General features: G+C 36.3%; 1 protein-coding gene across 1 annotated transcript in view; it reads right to left on the minus strand.

Annotated features, from left to right (window-relative positions):
* Positions 1-23,970, minus strand: part of SRBD1 (S1 RNA binding domain 1) — a 237,660-nt gene that overhangs the window by 79,436 nt on the left and 134,254 nt on the right. Inside the window, exon 16 of the mRNA XM_020903216.2 lies at positions 17,958-18,040. Coding sequence (XP_020758875.2) covers positions 17,958-18,040 — 83 coding nt within the window. The remainder of the gene's footprint in view (positions 1-17,957; positions 18,041-23,970) is intronic.

Here is a 23,970-nt window from a genome sequence, read left to right on the forward strand (position 1 = left end):
CTTATTTCAAAATGGACCTCACTCAGCATAATCCAGATTGAAAGGGGTTCGTTTATAAAATGTCCTCGATATGTTCTCTGGGGTAAGAGGCACATTCAGCCTTTTTTTTCCCCCCAGCTAGTAAAGCTCTTCAAGGAGGCTGTAACATCACCTTGGACTCTCAGAAAATTTAACTTTCCTTCCATTCTTGGGCTTCCACATTGGAACAGGGTTGTAAGAAGATAGAAAAAGAAAGAACAAAGGAACAAAAAGTGTGTCCTTCTGCATGAAAAAGAAATCTATTGTGGTGCCCACATCAGTCCTGCCTAACACCACTCAGGAAAAGAGAACAAAGGCAAGAAAGATAAGAAGAAAAAGGAAGGAAAAAAGAAAAGGAAAACAAGGGAAAGAAAGAAAAGGAAGGGAGAGAGAGAGGGAGAGAAGGAGGAAGAAAGAAAAGAATGAAAGAGAGAGACAGAAAGAAAAAAGAGAGAATACAGAGTCCTTTTCTGATTGGCAGTAGAGTCCCCAAGACAGGGAAGTTACACTGAAACTCCCTCGTTAGACACACACAAGACACCCTCTACATTCTCTTAAGACTGAAATGAATTTCAGAACTCTCCTCGAGCATCCTTCTTTTATTACAACCCACATCCATATTTCAGTAGAATCACTACAGGGGAATCACTAATTTTTTATCTAAACTATGACATTTTGGCAAATGCTACACAACCAGCTATAAATCTACAACAAGCCTCAAATACTAAAGACTTGATAATTATATGATGAGAAACAGCTTGATTATGGGTAAGGCAAGGCAGGCTGTCAACAAATAAACAGCTGCTTCTTATTGACAACCCATAACCAAACTGTGCATCCCGACCAACTGAGGAGTTTGTGTCTGTTGTTGCTGTTGTGTTTGTTTTCGACTATTCTCCCTTCTTCCCCTCCCACCTCCAAAACACTGAATCAATTTAAACATTAGATGTGAACCACAACAGAAGAATCAGATACGCAAGGATAACAAGTAAAGCACTATAGACTTACAAAACATTCTCTAGGTAATAACTAACAGAAGTTTAAAGTGTACTTTCCAATTCAACTTCAAATGCCTATCTGTCCCTGTGCAACACGTCCTGTCATTACTATTTATACGAGGCAGCTCAGGCAAGGGGCCTGTTTCCTCGTTCCTGGATGATGACCACAGCCATGCGGCCACTCTTGATTCTTTGTTCTGGAAGCTTTCCCCACAGATTCTTCTGTCCTTCCTTCTAGCAGAGGCCATGAACATGCTTATACCTGTCACTGTGAACTAAATGACCTCTAAGGTCTCCTGTGGCTTGAAATTTAATGATTCTGGGAATACTTGAGAAGATTTGAATAAATGATAGGAAAAAACAAAACCTTAACATAATAGATTTAAAAACAAACCTACCAGCATAAATAGAATCTGCTTACTTTTTATTTTTGGCTATGTAGCTTATAGTTCCCTGACCAGGGATTGAACCTATGCCCTCAGCAGTGCAAGTATGGACTTCCAACCACTGAACCATCAAGGAATTCCCTGGAATCTGTTTGATGGTTCCATCATATGAAATAAAATCACTTTCACATTTACACCTTCAGGCATTTTCATATATATATATATACATATATATGTGTGTATATATATATATATTATACACACACACACACACACACACACACACACACTGTTTAACAGTTATTCAGAAACCATATAGGTAACCCGATTTTATTTTTCAACAAGGCATGAAAAAAAAATTACTTTCCCAAGGTCACGAAGCAAATGCAGCTAAAGTGAAATAAGACCACAGTTCCCTTTGGTGCCCTGGGGCTTTGTGTTCCACTTCAAAGAACCACACTGAAATGAGGAAAAGACCAGTAAGAATGTTCATGCAATTTCAGTTTAAGTTCCCTTTAAACACACCCTGAATTATAACTACCCAGCAGAAAGGAGGGGCATATGTCAATGAGCATAGTTATATGCCCCAGGTATGACCAAGTATTTTAATCTAGAATCCAAATTTCCTCTGCAGACTTAATGATAAACAGCACTCATCTACAAGAAAATAGCTCCTGTCTCCCTCTCAGTGTTCCACTTTATTTAAACCATGCCTTTCTTCCCTGGTATCTCAGTTGGTAAAGAATCTGCCTGCTGTGTGGGAGACCTGGGTTCAATCCCTGGGTCAGGAAGATCCCCTGGAGAAAGAAATGGCAACCCACTCCAGTAATCTTCCCTGGAGAATCCCCATGGACAGAGGAATATGGCAGGCTACAGTCCACGTGGTCACAAGAGTCGGACACAACTTAGTAACTAAACCACCGCTACCATCAAGCATAATGGGCTGGATGTCTTCCGTGTTCTGCTGCCATCGTGGGGTCTAAGTTCAGTTAATACTACTCTGGTAGCATGCCCATGAGTTCATTTTTTGGAAAACTCATAAAGTTGCTTAAATACATCAACACACATCTGAGTAGGTTTCAAATCATAAACAAGAGCATAATTTTTTTTTTTTTTTGTAAAGTCTGGTTGTATTTCACACCATATGAAGAGAGGGGACTTGAATAATAAGGGACAAGGGAACAGACTATCTCCTCAAAAAGCAGCCCACAGGAGGGCAGAAGGCAGACAAAGAAAGAGCGCAAGAGGACACAGCAGTAGAAAATACAGAGAAAGGCAGACAAGAAAGGAGACCACACATTTGGAATCAAGCTTTCTCCAGTATCCATGCTTTTAAAATAACTGGTGTGTTCCACATTGGCTTGAGCAGGATATTTAGGAGGGGGAAAAAAGTCACAGACTTAAAGCCAATCCCCAAGAACAATTTTTAAATCTCAATCTTTTAAAAAGTAACCAAACCATGATGAAGACAAATTCATGTGGTGTCAAATATAATGTCTCTTGGAATGTCCAAAACATGAATTCATTCTACTAGTGAGGATACCTGGAAGTTTTGAGAAGCCCAACCAATGTCACTAAAATGAAGTTTTGCCTACAATCCAATTCCTTTTAAAATTAAGTTCCTACCATAGTGTGGGACTATGGATGGTCATTACTAGTCACTGGCTGAACCAGTCTCCAAGTGCACACATTCTCACCAGGACTGACAGCGCGGGACGACTGACAACATAACCAGGGGCACCGCTGCCCCTCCCAGCCCACCCTGTTTACAGAAACCCAAGGCCTGGACCTCCCTCCTCTACACTGCCTCTAAGCTATACAAATGATGCTTCTCCTGGCTCTTGCCAACTCTCTGGGCAAGTGCTATGAGGGAATGACATAATTTTTACAGCAAATTTAAGGAGCTGAAGAGATATGTGGTGTGGCATTCCAAAGCAGCAGAGATAATACTTTAATGAATTCTATTAGTTAAGACTTACTGATTCCTAAATTTTTCTGTTTATAAGTGGTTGGTACTTGGCACATCTGGAAAAACGAAGGGGTCTTTCAAAAATACTACCAGGAAGATGACCTATTTTCCACCAGGTTCACATCACCAGATGATGCTGAATATGGCACAACTCCAGATAAAACAGCCTTTTCTTGGTCTCGCAGTGACTGTTTATGAGTATACAACAAGTGTTTTATACCCCTGCAAGCTCATTAGGTGGATGGCTCTTCTGGTTTCATTCTATAGTGTGTGCACTTCTAGGTGGCATGACATTCTCACCTTCTCCCACAATCCACTCCTATTTCCAAACAAATGTTTATCAGACACTATTTTACCTGAAATTAATTTTCTTTTCCACTATAGTATCTGTTTATAAATGCATCCAACAAAAGGAAAGAACAGGTGCCTCACTTTTCCTTAACTCGCATCTAGAACCAGACAGTCATCCTCATTGTTGGAGGGTTTAGCAGACTGATTTACTCTATGGGGTCCTCCTCTGAAGTATGTGTGGGCTACCTGGAAACCATAAAGATGTTACCCACTTCCCTAATGCCCTAACACATAAGCCCCTTCTCCCTCCTACCCCCTGCCCTTAACTTTTCAGTAAATACCCAAAATAAAGGAAAAATTTTCAAGTTTAAAATTGGGCAAAAACATTAGAGGGGGAAAAAAAAAGAGGGAGCCATTTTGTAGATAAACTTCATGCTCTGCTGTTGAAAGTTAAAGTCCACAAATCAAAAAGCAGTCATTTCTACAGAGCTAGGCTTTTCCACCACTCTCTCAGTGAATCACGCTGTGGTTAGTTGAAAGTGCTGTTCACATAATAAATTAACCACCTCATTTCCTTCATCACCAAAATATACATAGCACCCCCATACAGATTTGTTTTAATAAAAGTAATAAAGCAAGCCCAGAGGTTATGGCTGTTATGACATAATCACACCTCTGAGATTTAAAAACACTCACTTGCACATCATGCCTCAAAAAGTCTTTGCAAGCACCCCCCTCCAACAAAACTTAACTACACTCATACTCTCTGGCCCCATTTATTTCAAATAAATAATGAAACAAAAGCCTTGTATACAGCAGGAGAAAATTCTCCCTTTCAATTAGACATTTGAAAAGAAAATACATCTTTTTAAATAATACTGTATAATAAACAGCTTGGACAGCCTGATCTATATTATTAAAGAAAATTTTTCACCAGAGTTAACAGTGCACAAAGAAGGTGGCCAACTAGCCCACTGTGTGCATGCTCAAATATGTCTAACTCTTTGTGACTCCATGGACTGTACAGCATACCTTCTGTCCATGGTGTTTTCCAGGCAAGAATACTGGAGTGGGTTGACATTTTTCTTCTCCAGGGGATCTTCCCGACCTAGGGATCAAATCCTTGGCTCCTGCACTGGCAGGCAGATTCTTTAGCACTGAGCTACCTGGGAAGCTCAACTAGCCTACTGACTATCTCACCTCAAACCTAAGACACCTTCTAAAGGTACTTGTTCAAAAAGAAAAACAATACATGTATTTCCTTCTATGTAAGTGAGAAACAATCTTCATTTTTATATATATCCAGGCAAATTAATTTTTCTTTTCTGTAACATTTAAAAATATGGAGAATAACCTGGGGCAGGGGGGAACTTCTCATCAATATCTTTTTTCCTCAATACAGACATTTCCCCTTAGAATGCCTTTCCACAGTCACCAGAAGAAAGACACTGTAACAGCTGTCCATAGCATAAAATATTTGGTGTACCAATGTGCCTGCCATGAGTGAACTCATACCATAATTTAACAAGGCCAGTTTTCCTGTCTCTGTACTGCATTACAACCACTTTGTAGACAGTTCATTTCTGATCTAAATTCTATCAAACTCACAGCCCTTTCCAAAGGATCATGCATTTAATGCATATTATCACTGTGACAATGAAGCCTTCCCGTGAATTTAAAATATAATCTTACTAGTAATTAATTTACCAGTGCAATTCTTAAAGCCCATGATCAACATCTACCCTCAACACACACACTTAGAGGAATGAGTTGATCAACATTCTTAAACAATATCAGATACTCAGAATATAGTTTTTAAATTCTCAGAACTGGCTCTCCTAATATTTACACATTTTATTTATCTTCCCAATCACTATAATTATCTAGTACAATCTTGTATCTGAGTTTTCAGTAATTCTTTTTAATATGAACATTATTATATTCAGACAGTAGTTTTTTCCTACTGAAAAAGAATTACATTTCAGGTTCTCTTTTTAGTATGCCAAACAATTATCTACACATAATTATACTCAAATATTCAGCAAAATAGTAATATTTACATGAATGCCAGAAGTAAACACTTTTTTGCGACACTCGTATTCCACTATTTTTTGTCTATAGGCTATCCATCCACATATAACCAATGTCAGATCTAACCAGTATACTAAAAACTTCCTTAGACCTCTGTGGAAAATAAAGATGAAATTTTAAAGAATTCCATAAACTTACATTTTAATAGATAATTTCACTTTAAAAGAAAAAGTCTATTGCAATGAATTTCATGGCAATGAAGTTTTTTCATAAAGATATTATACTGTATTAATCAAAGAGCCTCAGAAATATTGTTGTACTAATTTAATGAAAAGAACATTCCTATGTAAGTATGCCCTCTGATCTAAGTATTATTTTCATAGAAAAAAGGATGGTCTGTGTTGTCAAGGGGGAGAAAGGAATGAAGAGATGCATGCTATAAAGAAACTCTGGTTCTTTCATTCTCAGCAATCCTTTACTTTCCACAATCATCCTCACTCTAACCACATGGCTATTCTAATGCTTTTTGCTCCTAAATTCTCAAACACTTTTCCGAAAAAGAGATTCATTAGAATACTTGTAACCAGCATTTTTGGTTTACCACACAAAAATTTTAAGTGAGAGGCTATAAAAATTCAAGCTATGTTCACAACAGAGTTAAAAAATAAAATAAATGAGCAACTATACTGATAATCTACCATTTGTTCATCTGTTCAGCAAATACTTATTGAATATCTACTGTGTACTAGGTCCTGGGAGCTGTGGATAGAGGTGGAAACACCTTGAGAGTTTACATTCCACTAGAGGAGAGACGGTAAACAAAAGAATATTGTGATTTCAGAAATCTTAAAACTTTAAGTTCTTTTTTGGGGCAAGGGTGAGGGGCATAAAACAGGAGGCTCCAACTTCACAGAGAAAATAAAACTAGTCTCTAGGCAGGGGGGCAAACTCTCCCTGTTCTGTTCTCTTCACTTCTTCCCAGACACCCGCCATCCCAGGAGGGTCTCTCTTCTGAACTCCTGTCAATTTCCTTTCTTAGTCTATTTCTTAGTTTAAGTTGTGGGTGTCATCTCAGGCACTGAGCTTCCTTTCTCTCTGACATCTTCAACTTCTCTACTTCTACCTTCTTCCTATAACACTTAAACACATTTAAATTTCAACCTCCTTTGAAAACTCTCTTCTTTAAAGAACTGTATACACCTGTTTCTAAGTGTTCACCTTTCATTCAGTCCTGTCTACTTCTGATTTCTGCCTCTACCACTCCAATGAAATTATTCTTGTTATGGTCACCATAAACATTTTTAAAAAACAAAATGTGAAACACACATTTTCAACTCTTAACCTACCTTTATTCTTTTCAGTGTTTCACAGTATGAGTTTTTGCTTCTCAAATGCTCATCTCCCTTAGATACTGGCATGTCCTGATTTTCCTTCTACATTACAAATACTGTAACATGCATTCAAAACAACTGGAAATCTTGTTAAAGCCAGATTCTGATTCAACCAATCGGGGTTAAGGCCCCAGAGACTTTTAATAGGGCCTCTTGTACTCACTCAGACGGTAAAGCAGCTGCCTACAATGCAGGAGGACCCAGGTTCAATCCCTGGGTTGGGAAGATCCCCTGGAGAAGGAAATGGCAACCCACTCCAGTATTCTTGCTGGAAAATCCCGTGGATGAGAGGAGCCTGGTGGGCTACAGTCCATGGGGTCGCAAAGAGTCGGACATGACTGAGCGACCTCCACTTCTTCTTCTTCTTCTTGCTACTCAAATTGTAATTCTCAGACAAACAGCACTGATATCACCTGGGAGATTTGTAGAAACACAGAATCTCATGCTCCACCTTAGGCCGACTGAATCAGAATCAGCAATTTAATGAGACCCTATGAAGGTTTCTTTTTTTTTTAACTGTACAATCAAGCTTGAGAAGCATTAGTGATCAGTGGTTCTCAAGCCTTAACCATTAAAATTCCAAGTTCCAGTGCCCTACCCATTGATTTTGTGATCCTGTATGTCTGGGAGGAGGTTACAAGAATATGCATTTCTAACAAGTTCTTAGATGATCCGATACTGCTGATCCAGGGGCTGTACTTTAAGAACCAATGGTTCTCAATCTGGCCTGTACATTAGAATCACCTGTGGAATTTTAAAAAGTTTGTTGATGTCTAGGGCTCACCCCAGACCAATTAAACTAAAAAATCTCTGGGGACATGGCCTAAAGGCTGGGATTTTTAAAAGCTCCCCTGCCTAATCTTAAGGTTTCTAATTTAGGTAATTTAGGAGCGTGTTGGTTGAGAGAGGTAGTGGTGAAAAGAAAATAGTACAGGATGAATGCTAGTCATATTATGTAACATTATTACAACACATTATACTATAACTCTTTAAACATCTGTTCTACCCACCTCTGCCCTGTAAATAAACACTAGAAATTATAACAGTCTACAGGTTTGTCCTAGGCCATGTCTCAAATGATCATTTCAAATAATGGAACAAAACAATATTTAATTTTTAAAATTCAGAAGAATCCAGTATTTGCGAAGTGAAAAATAATCAAGGATAGTGTTAAAACTCTGCATTAAAAGAGTATTTGATTTGGTGCAAAATCAAGAGTCTTAAAGGTAAAAATTTGAAATAATAGTAAGAAAAGAAATGTAGCCTAATAGGAAAAGTATTTTTTCATTTTCACAGGAAATGAAAACAGCTTTATTTTTCTGATTATATAAATCCTCACTGTAAAATACACACACACACAAATGTATAAAGGCAGAAATTAAAACCAACTGAAAGCCAAAGCTGCTGAGATAAAACACCTTTATCATTTGACCCAGCTTTCCTGCATCTTTTTATAAAATTTGATTTATTTAACAAAAGGTTGTAGAGTATATTATAAGAGACACCATGAGCCCACCAAACAACTTAAGAAACACAATATAAACAGAGTAACATCTCCTGTTGTACCCCTCCCAGTTCTCAATCCCCTCCCATCTCATGCGCCACTCAAGGTAACTACTACCTGGGATTCCAGTGCTTATTTCAATGTTTTTACTGTATATATTGGTATTCATAAACAGAACGTAGTATTGTTTTTCATATTATAAATTTTTATATAAATCATAAACTACTAGACATATTCTGCAACCGCCTTCTCTCTTAATGTATTTTATGAGGTTTATCCAAATTAATGTGGGTAGCTCTAACTGGGTCATCTTTGCTCCTATATAATATTCTACGATCTGAGTATACTACAGTTTATTTTCTTGTTTTTTTCTGAAGAAGGACATACTGTTTCCAATTTTTTTAGTACTATAAATAGTGCTTCAGTGAATTTCTTGTAAATGTCTTCTTGTGCACATTTAAGATAATTTTTCAAGGCTATGAATATCTAGCAACAAAACTGTTAAGCTGAAGAGAAGCCCCATCTCCCACTTTACTAGCTTCCAGTTGCTCTCCAAAGAGGTTGTTATCAGTTAATACTTCTACAAATAAAGTGTAAAATTCCCAACACTCCACATTGTTGAAAACATTCAAACTGTCAGATTAATTTTTGAAAACCTGAAAGGTTTCCCATTGAAAATCATGTTGACTAGTAGTTTGCATTTCCCTAGCTAAGAGTCAGGCACGACTGAGCGACTTCACTTTCACTTTTCACTTTCATGCATTGGAGAAGGAAATGGCAACCCATTCCAGTGTTCTTGCCTGGAGAATCCCAGGGACGGGGGAGCCTGGTGGGCTGCCGTCTATGGAGTCGCAGAGAGTCGGACACGACTGAAGTGACTTAGCAGTGGCAGCAACTACTAGAGTAATAATTTTTTTCCTCTTTATTTTATGTGTGTGTCTCCACTTCTGTCAATTACCTGTTTACATCCCTTGCCTATTTTTCTGTTGAACTGTTAAACTTTTTTCTCTTAATTGTAGGAAATCTTTATAAATTATGGGCTCCTTATAGATTTTAAGTGATGCAAATACTTGTCCCTGTCTGTGACTTTCTATGTATTATTTTCTGATTCAGAGATATTTTATATTCTAATACAGTAGAACTTAAAAATCTTTTTCTTTCTGGTAGTACCTTTAGTGTCTCATGTGTAATTCATGATAAACCTAGTTTTAAACTCTGTGAAAATACTTTAAAGTTTTAGAAATCCTAACAGTGATTTCTGTGCTAATATAGGAAACCAGAAGGTGAACTTCAATAGAAACTGAAGTTGATCTAGTTTCACTGTCCGAGGTCAATGACAGACAACATGTAAGTAAACAAAAGATAAAGGAAATTAGATATTTCATTGTTAATAATTCAAGGCACTATTTGTAAAAGGTTTCTCAAATCACACTAACACCTCACATTTCTTTTAAAGATAGGAATGGTGTTTTACTAAGGTGTGTGTATATGTACCTGGCTTATTACATCAGCAGTGATTTCTAAGAATCTAAGAAAACTATAGTTAGTATTTCAACATAGGAAGGATAATTCTTCCAGAAGTGAAAAAAACACACCCAGAAAAGAAATTTTAAAACTTTAACTAGAAAATTCTAATATATGGATTCATACTCCCAGAGAGGGTCAATTAATTACTTATTTTTGTTCAATAATAGAAACAGCTCCGTTATGGTAAAAAGTAAATGAAATACCTGAACTGCAAGACTAAATTTGAATTTCATGCATAAATACTTGGTAAATCAGAGATTCAAGCAGAGCTAGTATCCTGGGACCTAAAGTTGAGGGACAGGATTGTGAAAACATTTGGCAAGGAAACTCATTTATGTGAATAATGCCTAATTTCTAGAATAATTTCCTCTTATGTTTCTTTCACCTTTGTGTTTTATTGATTTCAAAATATTGATTTAATATTGTATAGAAGGCAAAAATCCTGGTAAAGTCATCTAAGTGTATATGCAAGGAACAGACTTTTTTCTATATACCATGTTAAAGTAACACATCATTAATGGATTAAAATGTTTTAAATGATTTGGACATATAATACAGGAACAGGTGAGAATCCTTATTACCTTTAACATACCTATAGCAAAACATTTTATAATCCTTACAATATTAACTGTAAAATAATTTTTTAACAGAGTAATGCCACCACTGAACAGTGGGTTTTTGGCGGTCTTGTTTTGTTTCTCTCCAGAACTGATCCTACAGAAGGGGTGGGGAAGTAAAGTACAAATTCCCACCTTTGAGGTTTAACCATGAAAAATTTCAGCTGGGAAGATGATTTTCCTTTTACAATGACTCCTCATTATACATAATAATGAGGAATAAAGATGACCTGGATACAGAAAATTCACTAAGGATTTCAGAAACTCATTTTGGAAAACCATTTCACTCTCTAATAATGTCAAATGATCTAACAGAGAGGCACAAAGGAGGAAAGGGGACTACCCTGTCTTTCCTACTTTACTGTGAATGCTCATGAACAAATACAGGTGTTAATGAGCATGAAAGTATCTAAAACACGATCCAAGGAAGAAATAAATAGCAACTAAATCCAACCTATTCAAGTTCTGCTCTCTTGATACAACAAGGCCAAACTAAACCATCATTCCCCATGTCCCACAGAACTCAAACAAGAGCCAACCCAGCATCATCCTGCTCTCACCCTGGAGTGTTTTCTTGGGAGTAACACCAAGCCACTTTCCAGCAAAATCTTTAGGGGTCAGTTAGGGATATGTTGTCATTCGACCACACTGGCTGCTTCTCTCTCCAGAAATAATGACAGGCATGTGTTTTTGAAATCAGCTCTCCCCATTTTCTAAGACAAGGATTGGAGTGCTGCCTTGAGCATTTTAGCTGTTATTAAACCAAAAGTATTTTAGTTTCTATTGAAATAATAATATTACAGCTTCTATTATTTCATATAACTATTTAACATTCTTTCTTTGAATAGCTTTCATTTTTAAAATCGACAATGTTTGTCCAGCTACTCATAATTCAAATCAGAATAAATACAACTTTTAAACTTACACTAAAAGCACTTATAGGTCCCAACTAAAAAGAAATCCAGTCCCATTCTCGTTGTACTGGAAGCCTATTTTATCAAGGCTTAAAATTAAGTGGCCCATTGACTGGAAAATGGAAATATTGATTTTACAACACATTTTTCCTAATATGTAATCACTACAGAAAGTTCAAAAAAATGTAAAAAAAAAAAAAAAGAGAGAGAGAAATATCCCTAGTCACACCAACAAAGATATAAATATCAGTCAACAGCCAGTTACTTTTTCCCTTCAGTGTAAATGCACATCTCTAATTCTAAAACACAAATTGCTTTTATTCTGTATCAACAACCTTTTTGCAATTCAAAGATATGTTAACAGCAATTTCTCATGGCATTAAGTCTGCCTGGAAAGCCTGAATTTTTAATGGTTGTATAATATTTCAACTGGTAGATGTACCATGACTCATTTAACTCTTTTCCTATTGTAGTTGCTTCCAACATTTGTTATAATGGCAAACTTGTATGTGAATCTTAGAAACAGGTCTTGTTATTGCATTAGAAGAGACTCCAAAAGAGAGAACTACCAGGTCAAGGCAATGCATTTTTTACAAATGCACTGTGATATGTATTAACTATTTACTAGAAATAACAATTCATATAACACCTGCAGTGTTTATGAATGTTCATTTTACTGTATCTTTTTTATTTGCACAGATATTTATCACTTTATTACAACTTTACTCAATTATTAGGTTGAAATAAATATCCCTTTGTCTAATTTGGGTTTTTCTGATAGAGAAAATTTATATATATTTCATCCATATAAATGGTATGTAAAGTCTCCATAAAATTCTGTCAATGTTTTATAGGAACCAATAAATAAATGTATACAAATAACAAGAACACACCAAATTCTAATAAAAAATATGTAGTTATCATATGTACATATACATTTGTGGCCAATAACTTCCCTACTTCATCATTTGGCTTTAAACTATAACAAAGCAAATCCACTCTAGGTATATATTCAAGAGAAATGAAAATACACATCTTAAAAATTTGTACACAGTTTTACTATAAGTTCATTATCTCTCTAGTTACAAAGCCAATAGACTAGATTTGGATGGATCCACTAAACAATGCTATCTCACCTAAGAACTGAATATCTAAAAGTAATTTCTTGCTGCCCGCTAACCAATACCTATTTAGAAGTAAAATAAAAATAAAATAGAAACTTGTACACAAATGTTCATAACAGCCTTATTCATAAGAGCCCCAAAGTGGAATTTAACCCAAATTTCCATGATCTGATAAATGGATAAACAAAATGTGGTATATATACATAAAATGAGGTACTATTACCCACAAAAAAGAATGAAGTTCTGATACATGCTATAGCATGGATGAACCTTGAAAATATTATGTGAAAGGAAAGAAGCCAGTCACAAAAGACCACACACTGTATAATTACATTTGTATGACATTCCAGAATAGACAAACCAATAGAAACAGAAAATAAATTAGTAGTGGCCTAGGGCTGGGGAAGGAGGGGGTGCTGGAGAGTGACTGCTAATGGTTTCTTTCAGGGTGATGAAATGTTCAAACATTAGACAGTGGTAACAGTTTAACAACCCTGTGAATATATGAAGTATCTTTGGCATATACACTTTAAGTGGATGAATTTATGTATTTATGTATGGTATATGATTATATCTCAATATGAAGTTGTTTTTAAAATGTATGTGTCACTATGCTGTATCTGTTAAAGCCCCCACCAATAATGTGAACTTGTCTCTTGCTCTAATTTTCAGAAGTGTTTAATACTGCATATTTTCTTTGAAGCTATGCTATTAGCATTCTATAATGCTCAGAGCAATTGTATTTTCTTGGGATACTGTTCCACAATTAATATTAAATAACCCTTTTTGACCTTGACCTTTGATCTGAAATGCATTTTGCCTTAAATTCTATTTCGTCTCATGTTGATGTTGCTGACTTTTCATTCATGTGGAATATTTTTCTCCAAGTTTGAAATATCAAGGTTGCTTTTTTCTTTAGAAGTACCTCTTGCACATATAGGCTTCCCTGGTGGCTCAGTTGGTAAAGAATCTCCCTGTAATGAAGGAGATTGCATGCAATCTAAGAGACCAGGTTTGATTTCTGGGTTGGGACAATCCCCTGGAGAAGGAAATGGCAACCCACTCCAGTATTCTTGCCTGGGAAATCCCATAGCCTGATGGTCCAGTCCATGGGGTCGCAAGAGTCGTACACACACATCTTGGTGCTATATTTTATTTGTAAAAGTCTGAGATTCTATTCATAGAGAAATTTAATGCTTTCACTTTTACCTATTAGTACACTTATTTCTGTCATCATATATTTTATTGATTTACTACACTTTCTTATTTTCTTTCCTCTACCTTTGGTTGGAATGTCAAACTTTCTTTACTTTTTTACTCTCATGATTTATATTAAGTGTCTTATTTGTGGCTATTATTCATATATTTCAGATTATGTTTTTCTAAAAAATTAAAGTTAATCTATATTTGAATCTTTTTCCTGAAAGAGGTCCTAATATTCTCTCTCTTCTTTTTCTTCTACTCTCCCATGTTTAGTTGATCTGCTCCTGATAAAATATTTAAAGATGAACATTACAGTTAAAAAACTATGACTTAACAACACAAATATACTTTACTGGACATGTGAGTATGTAAAGCTCTCTGCTGTTTCCTTACTTTGATATTGCTTCCTCAAGACATGACCTCCACTTTTTGGACCTCCAATCCCACACCCACACTCCCACATTAGGCAGGAGTACTAGCATAAATAATTCTTTCAAAGAAGGTCTGTAACAATCAGAGAAGCTGAAACATTACAGATCCAAAACTATTTTTATTTTCCTTTCACACTGAATTGCTGGTTTGCCTGAATACAGAATTACAGGTTCAACATAAATTTTTTCTCAACTTCAAAACTACTGCATTTCTATCTTCTATTACTTGTTTTTACCAATAATAGGGCTAATATCTACCTGATTTTTTCCTTTGTAGGTAAACTGTGTTTGTTCTCTGGAAGGTCTTAAGTCAGTTCCTCCTTATTACTAGCATTCAGAAATTTCACAGGAAGGCATCATCTGAGTGTAGGTTGTTTGTCAATCTTTTATTCAGTATTCAGTATGCCTGTTTAGAAGACTTGTCTGTCTTCAGTTTGGACAAATTTCATTCTATTATTTCTGGGAGTATAACTCCCCTCCACTCTCGTTTATTTGAAGTTCTATTAGATGAATGTAGAAGCTTTAGATAGAGAAGGAAATGGCAAACCAGTCCAGTATTCTTGCCTGGAGAATCCCATGGACAGAGGAGCCTGGCAGGCCATGGTCCCACAGGGTAGCAGAGTCGGACACGACTGAAGCGACTAAGCACAGAAGCTTTAGAAGGCACTCTACATTGTACGACCTTTTGTTTATGCTTCCTACCTTTTTAAGTTTAAGACCATACCCTAAAGAATCTAACTCAATCTTCTACTTCATTAATTTGCTTCTAGCTGTGTCCACTCTATTTCACCTATGTGTTGTTTTTTCTTTTTTTAAATCTTAACAATTCGATTTTAAAATTCTTAGATTGGTTTAATTTCATTCTATTCCATGTTTGTTTTAGAAATGTAATAACCTTTCCTATGTTTCCATGAATGTTAATCTGACTTATTTCAGAGTCTGTTGTCTGTTTATTGTTTCTTTGAGTATTGTTTTTTCTTAAAGTTGGAGCCTCGTTTTTCTATCACAGGTTTTCCTCAAACATTTAGTGACTCTTGGCAGCAAGGTCATTTCAGAGACTCTCTGTGTCTGTCTGTGTATAATGGTTCTGTTCACTACCATGAGCTTCAAGTAAAAAATGTGGGATATGATGCCAGGTGTTATGTACATGTCAGGAGTTTGTCTTCCCGGGAAGAAATTCCTTGAGCTTCCTGACAATCAAAGGCTACCTGAGGGATCACCAAGCCTCTCTGGCCTCTCGATTATACTCAGGGCTTTAATTGGGATTCACAGAAAAGTGAGGGAGAGGGGTCACCACAGGCCTAGTCATTCTGTATGTACCTCCTTACCTAACCCTGAAGACCTCCTCCCCACTCCTTGAATATGACTCTGGTTAGCGAACACTACTGGTCTATATATTTTGGGGGTGTGGCTCCACCATGCTTAATTTTTCTGTGGATGTGACTCATCAGGCTTAGTATCTTTTAAGAATTCTTATAATTTCTATCCACTGGTGGGACCCTTTCTTGTTTTCCCAGACTATTACCAGTTGATTGACATAAGTAAGTATTTATATAGGTACAGACATATATGTACACTTTTTCTGTCCTCTTATGGAATTTGGAGTTGTGGATATGCCAGCGGTGGTGATAATGTAGTTAAAGAATAGCATGAGCTCAGCCTACTATCTTGATCACTTTCTCAGTGTCACTGTTTGCTCAAGGGTGTATGTACTCTAGTGTTAACATGGCTATATCTCTAAATCTCAGACTCGTATATCCAACTCTGAGCTGATATCTTTTCTTGTATTTCTTACAGGCACCTCAAATTTAACATGTCCAAAACTGGATTACTCATCTTATCCTCACCAAATTTGCTCAGGCATCCTCATGACCCTTGTGGCAAATTCTTCACAACTCCTTTTCACTCACATCACCAAGTAGTCCCTACAAAATACATTTTATTTCTTTCCATTTCTACTGAGTTCCATTAACTGTGTCCCAGTCACCATTACCTTTCACCTAGAATAGTCAGTCAACATTCAAAAATAAAAATCAAATCATGTCATTCCTCTGCTTAAAACGCTTCCATTACTTCTCATTGCTGTTGGAATGAATTCCAAAGTTTTCCCACATTAAACACCACTCTGAATCTAAATCTGGAGACAAGGTCCCTGCTATTTACTTAAAGACCTGATGCCAACAGGTTATTAGCCTCCTGGGTTATATAAGTTTGACTTTCCCTTTCCTTTGTTCCACCATCTTGTTGAGGTATTCTATAGCTTCACCTTGAACTAATATAACTTCTCTTAACTATGATGCCTGTATCATAAAACTGATATAATAGGTATACTCTTTAGACACTAGATATTTTATCTGTCTCTAACTAGATTAGTCCCTTTAGGAACCATCCTTGTTCAATCAACAAGTCCAGTTAAAGCTTTGGATGCCTCTTGGTTTAACTTCCTATAAAATGGGAAAACTCCAGCTAAGTCTCATATATGACAGGTTAGTCCAGGCTGTGATAGTGTGAGCCTGGGTAAAAATCCTAACTACTCTTGGACATGGCTTCTTTTTCTGTCAAATGAGGAGGGTAGGGTTGGATAATCTCAAAGGTCTCTCTCTTCCATTTCTAGTGGTCACAGATCCTATGATGTAATATAGTATTTCCTTAGAGAAAGTACAGTACCTATCACTCAAATTTCATTAAAATTATACAGAGGGTAATATTCTCCTTCAGGCCTAAGTAGAACTTTCATCAGAGAGAAAATAATTCAACTTGAGGTTTCTGGAGACCACTTAAACCAATATGGATTCATTTCACCCAGATTTAGTGTTGCCCTCAATTGCCTAAGGAATACAACCTCAAGAACTGAAAATACAATTGCAAAAACAATAAGCACTCAGTTTAGTTCAGTCGCTCAGTCGCGTCCGACTCTTTGCAACCCCATGAATTGCAGCACGCCAGGCCTCCCTGTCCACCACCCACTCCTGGAGTTTACTCAAATTCATGTATATCGAGTCGGTGACGCCATGCAGCCATCTCATCCTGTCGTCCCCTTCTCCTCCTGCCCCCAATAAGCACTATTACTACTACTACTACACAGTAACAAAAATGAAAGCTTTTAACTCATACTGGGAAATGACAAAAACAAACTATAATAATCTAACAGGAATGAAAAACAGGAAAAAAAAAAAGTACCAAAGGCTTCTTCTGGAAAGATCAATAAAGATCAATAGTTCATATGGGTTTACCAAAAGAGCCAACATACTCCGTTTTATCCACATCCCCTCCACTTTTATAAAACATTAAAAGGAGAGGCTCTTCAGACTTGCCTCTAACATTTTAATAGTGTCTAAACTGATTATAACTAATTCTAACTCTTGATCAAAATCATAAACACCAGAATAAAACACTCACTCCTTCCTGAGCAATTCATAATACCTATCATTCTACAAACTGTATAACTGTTGAAAATGGGAACTTATTCCCACTGACAATTACTATACCAAGGTTTGAGTACTGCTCTCTTTATTGATAGATTTCATAAATTAAATGATCCACATTGCTTTACCTGATACATTCCAACTCCAATGTGCTTTGGCTCGATTTTCACTAGCTCAGCTAATGGATCTTGTACACGCCTTGCTATGGAAACTGAAAAAACAGAATCAGAAAACAAGTACGGCTTAATGTGAAAAGCAGTATCCAGATAATTACTATTTTAGTTTCTTATAATATAAGCAGTTATCCCTCTTTATTCTTCCCCACAAAAGACCAACAGTTTAACCAAGTTTCAAAGATTGTTCCCCCCATACAAAAAGTGAATGCAAAACTTCAAAATTAATTATGTCATCAGAACTCCTAGGCATTCCTAAGCTCAAATGCATTGAAAGGGTTATATATTTGGAAAAACAAGTAAAACAGTTGCTGTATTTACACAATTACCTGTTCATTCGTTAAATACAGTATGTAAGGACACCTCACAATTTAAAGAACAAGTAGATATTTGTTTTACTTTTAAATAACCCTGCATTACTATAAACATGATACACATCTTTGCATTAAATATGCTTATTAAGACTACATCTTGATAATGATGACTAAATAATAGAATCATAAATTACTGCAATCAGAGATCAAGTTAGCTGGCTAGTGAATATACTTGTATCGCCTTGAATATGACTGCAAGATTAGTCTGGGAAGTGATCTGCATGCTAACTGCTTGCTCCTAACACAAGCACAGTACTAATTACATCCCTTTCTGGACCATCACATTGCATTTTTAAGAGACTAGAGAGTTAACTTCAAATATTGCTTCTTATGTCATGATTTTTATTTCGTCATCATTTATTATCACCTTTTTAAAAACAAAATCTTATAACTAGCTTATAAAACAAATTTAGTTGGAAAAAAGAAATTTAATATGAATCTTCAGTTCAGTTCAGCTGCTCAGCTGTGTCCGACTCTTTGCAACCCCATGGACTGCAGCACACCAGGTTTCCCTGTCCATCACCAATTCCCGGAGCTTGCTCAAACTCATGTCCATCACATCAGTGATGCCATCCAACCATCTCATCCTCTGTCGTCCCCTTCTCCCACCTTCAATCTTTCCCAGCATCAGGGTCTTTTCAAATGAGTCAGCTCTTCACATCAGGTGGCCAGAGTATTGGAGTTTCAGCTTCAGCATCAGTCCTTCCAATGAAAATTCAGGACTGATTTCCTTTAGGATGGACTGGTTTGATCTCTTTGTAGTCTAAGGGACTCTCAAGAGTCTCTCCAACACCACAGTTCAAAAGCATCGATTCTTCATCAATATGAATCTTAAGGATAATTAAGGCAACTCTTTTTTTCCCCCAAGTAGCATAGATGCATTGAGTGTTTACATATGAACAGGATTCATTTTCTAAATATATGAAAGTTAGTCAATGTCACCTACTCATATAGAAGGTTGGATGAAATATAAATTCATTAAGTGAAAACATTAAGGTCGTTAAAGGAAATTCCATGGCTGCTTTTGTGTTAAACTGTTCAAGGACTGGTAAAAGAAGCCAGCTCTCAGAAGTGACTATCAGACTCTTCTGATGTGTGCCACCTCTCATCAGAGATGTAAACATCTCTGTAAACCCATCAGTTTACATCAGGGTTTACAGTTTACTGTAAACATCAGGTTCACTGCACAGTCACTCAAGTCTTTTTCACATCTTTTACTAGTATTGCTAAAAGATAGTGACAATGGCAACTTGCAAAACAAGCTTAGAAAGCAATAAGCTGGCATCTTATAATCTGCCTATTTCTCCCACAGAAGAGATGGGAATTTTAAAGCCTTCACATACACCTTTCTTATGAAATTTCACATAACGTTAATTAGTACAAGCATGGACGTATAAGTGGTTTCTTCTAATTACCACATTTATAGTTACACATTGAAACATATGCCACCAGAGACATAGGTGGTATCCTCTAAAAACAAAAAAGTCAGCCCTCCACATCTGTCAAAAATGTCTGAAAAAAAATTCCATAAGGTTCCAAAAAGTAAAACTTGAATTTTCCGCATTAAGCAACAATTTACATTGAACTTACAATTGTTTAAATAACATTTACATTGTATTAGGTATTACAAGTAATCTAGAGATGTTTTAAAGTATATCGGAGGATGTGCATAGATTATATGTAAATATTACACTATTTTATATAAAGGACAAGAGCAACCTTGTGTTTTGGTACCTGAGAGGGGTTCCTGAAATGAATCTCCTAAGGCTACCAAAGGATAAGTGTATTATTTCTTTATTCTAGCCTTTATATATATAATACAATAAGAATGATTTTCAAACAAATACATACATTGCCAAAATACTTTCAGATTAAAGAAACAACAATTAACTCACAACAGTAAACCAAGTTAAGGTAACAGGCATCAGAACATATGCTGCACAGGAAGGCAATATTAGAAATTCAATAAAAGTATATCAATACATAAACCTCTCAAATCTACACCGTCAGGAAAACCCACATTATTAAAACCTAAAACTCAGAAAGCAGTTACAGCATTTTATATAATTTGTTAAGTGCGAGTAGACCCCATATTTTAACATTTCTGAGATACATAAAAGGATTTTCAACTATTTTCTACTGGATTCCCTTCCAACAGTTCACTGCCAGTGTATCATTTGTTCATCCAAATATTGCTAAATATTAGCAATGATGGATTGAAAATGATGGTTTCTAGATGACGTTAATTCTACAATAAGTCCCAAGGGCTTCTGGAGTTACAGTGTACCCAGTAAAATAACTCTTGACAAAGATCTAATATTTCTAGAATTGGCATTTCACTTTCAGATGCTGTTCATTCTATGAAGTATAAAAACCAAATATGGAAGAGACAGAGGCAGGAGGAGAAAGACAGATGAATACTGTTTAAAGTAGAATTTGAAAAGCAGTATGCTCAAGCTTTGAAGAGAAGATGGAGCTGTTTTTCTGCTGGCAGGATAACCAAGAGAAACGTTATGCAACAAACAGTAATAATGATCAGGCTAACAACAGATTTCTGAAAGTAAGAGATAGATAAGTAGTTCAGGCAAAAGGAGGCTAGTAGATTGCTGATTAAGAAAATGAAGACAGAGTAAGAGTCATGGCCCCAAACTTGCGGCACACTCACATTTTGAGCTAGAAAGGAAAAGGATGAAATGGTGACAGAAGCAGAGGAGGGATGGTGAGGAAAGTACAGTAAAAGGAGTTAAAAAGACTTATGGAACATGTTGAACACAGAGTCACCCTATGTCCCTGAGTTTTTACTTCTAGGTACATACTCAAAAGAAATGAAAATATCTGTCCAAATAAAATCGTGTACATGGAGGTTCACAGCAGCATTATTCATTGTAGTAGAAAAGGTGAAAACAACCCAAATATTCAACAACTGATAAATGGATTAAAAAAAACGTGGCATACAGCAGTATGGTGGTATATTATTTGGCAATAAAAAGGAGTGGGGTACTGATAACATGCTATAGCATGGGTAAACTTTGAAAACACTATACTAAGTGAAGAAGCCAGTCGGTCACAGACCTCACACTGTAATGACTCCATTTCTATGACATATCCAGAATAGACAAATCTATACAGACAGAAAGAAGGTCAGTGTTTTCCAGAGATTGGGACAAAGAGAGGAAGGGGAACAAATTGCTAATTGGTATGGGGTTTCTATTTGGGGCAATGAAAATGCTCTAAAATTGGATACTGGCAATAGTTATAAAACTGACTATACTAAAAAATGATGATATACACTTAAAAGGGTTAATTGTGTGCTATGTAAACTGTATCTCAATGAAGTTGTTATGTGTTTTTTAAATGCAGAATGTCCAAATGTATGGCAAATATTACCTATTTTTTCCCATATATGATGCCAGTGCTTCTCTGTATCATTGCTACTATTCACCACTGTTCAGGAAATTCTAGTCAACACAATTGGAAAAGAAAAGAAAGAAGACACGATTACTGAAAAGACAGAAATTAGATTACTTATTATTATTTGCAGATGATGACTGTCTTCTTAGAAAACCCAACTAAGTCAACTGAAAAAAATATCAGAACTAATAAGATTTCAATCAGTCAGCAGATTTCAAGATACCCACACAAAAATTGATACTCCATCATATGCCATCAACAACCAATAAGAAAATATCATGAAGGAGAACCCATTCACTGTTTGTGTGTATGTGTGTGTGTATTGCATGTAAGAAAAATAAAATGTGCATAACCTGTGGAAGGGAGCCCAGACTGAGTGAAGATTACCCCCTAAAAGGTAAGCAACCAGAGCTACAGCCATGTGCAGTACCACTGAAAGCAGCATTCTCCCCTCATTTATAAGGTGTCTTATATACAAAGGATAAAAGGAATTATATTGGTCTTTAGATCCATGAAACACCTAGAATCTTAAAGCTTCCAGAGCAAATAAATGTATTGCTTAAAAGCCTATACTAAACTGTGCTGTCTTTAAAATTTTTCTTTATTCTGTTACCTGAGACTATAAAGTGGAAATTTTTCAAGGCCAAAACTCACTTCATTTTTGTACTTCTCCTTGCCATCAGACAGCAACAGAGGAAGACAGGTTAATCCCCATGCTGTCTTATTTCATTCAAGAACTCCAAATTATAATTTTTTCACTAAAATGCTGATTAAAATGTAATTGCAATGCTGTTAATGCACATCTTGATCCTCTAATCAGTAATTACATTTTTCAATAAGGAGCTGACAAATCTGTTGACCTAATATAAATATCTGTAATCTTGATTGCAGCACTTGTGGTGACCTGACTAGTATAAGCTTTAAAAAATTCATAGATGGTATACCTAAAAAGGGTTTAATTATTTTATGTAAATATACCCTTAAATGAGTGAAGTATCTTTTCTCTAAGGACGTCAAGCCTTTTCTTTATTTTCCTTCTTTCTACATAGTCTCTATTTCTTCATGTAGTATATATACCCCACCCTCTGCCTCATATTTTGGTATCTATCTTTAACAGTATAAATTCTCCTTACATGTTAAGTGAACGACGACTTTCCATCAGAGGCAGGGTACTAAAACCCTGACTATAAGTGTTTTGCTCAAAGGTGAGGTTTGTCATTTGTGGGCTTCACTACAAGGTAGTTTGGCCATTTCTCTGTGAAATCTATGATCTCAGTTTCTATACGTATTTTCTCTTGTGTTGTTTAGAATCCCCTGATTTCCTGCATGGAGGTTTTAGTCCTCTCTAAGGTAATCTTAAAGCTCAACATTCAGAAAACTAAGATCATGGCATCCAGTCCCATCACCTCATGGCAAATAGATGGGGAAACAGTGGAAACAGCAGCTGACTTTATTTTTGCGGGCTCCCAAATCACTGCAGATGGTGACTGCAGCCATGAAATTAAAAGACACTCCTTGGAAGGAAAGTTATGACCAACCTAGATAGCATATTTAAAAGCAGAGACATTACTTTGCCGACAAAGGTCCGTCTAGTCAAGGCTATGGTTTTTCCAGTAGTCATGTATGGATGTGAGAGTTGGACTGTAAAGAAAGCTGAGCACTGAAGAATTGATGCTTTTGAACTGTGGTGTTGGAGAAGACTCTTGAGAGTCCCTTGGACTGCAAGGAGATCCAACCAGTCCATCCTAAAGGAGATCAGTCCTGAGTGTTCATTGGAAGGACTGATGTTGAAGCTGAAACTCCAATACTTTGGCCACCTGATGTGAAGAGCTGACTCATTTGAAAAGACCCTGATACTTCAATTTTCCAGTCTTCTGCAGAAGTGGAAGGAGAGTTACTCAGCTTTGTGGACTAGGTCTAATTCATTTTTTTTTTTTACTGATGTGAAATTCACATAACATAAACTTAACCATTTTAAGGTGTAACTTTCAGTGGTATTAGTACACTTACAATATTGTGCAAACCACCACCCCTATCAAGTTCCAAAACATTTTCATCACCCCCACAGGAAACCCCGAACACATTAAGCGGTCCCTCTTCCCAGTCCCTGGCAACCACCATCCAGCTCTCTGTGTCTGCAGATTTGTCTATTCTGGACATTTCATATATATATATATATATAA

Source organism: Odocoileus virginianus, chromosome 2, assembly GCF_023699985.2.
Source record: "Odocoileus virginianus isolate 20LAN1187 ecotype Illinois chromosome 2, Ovbor_1.2, whole genome shotgun sequence".
NCBI lineage: Eukaryota > Metazoa > Chordata > Mammalia > Artiodactyla > Cervidae > Odocoileus > Odocoileus virginianus.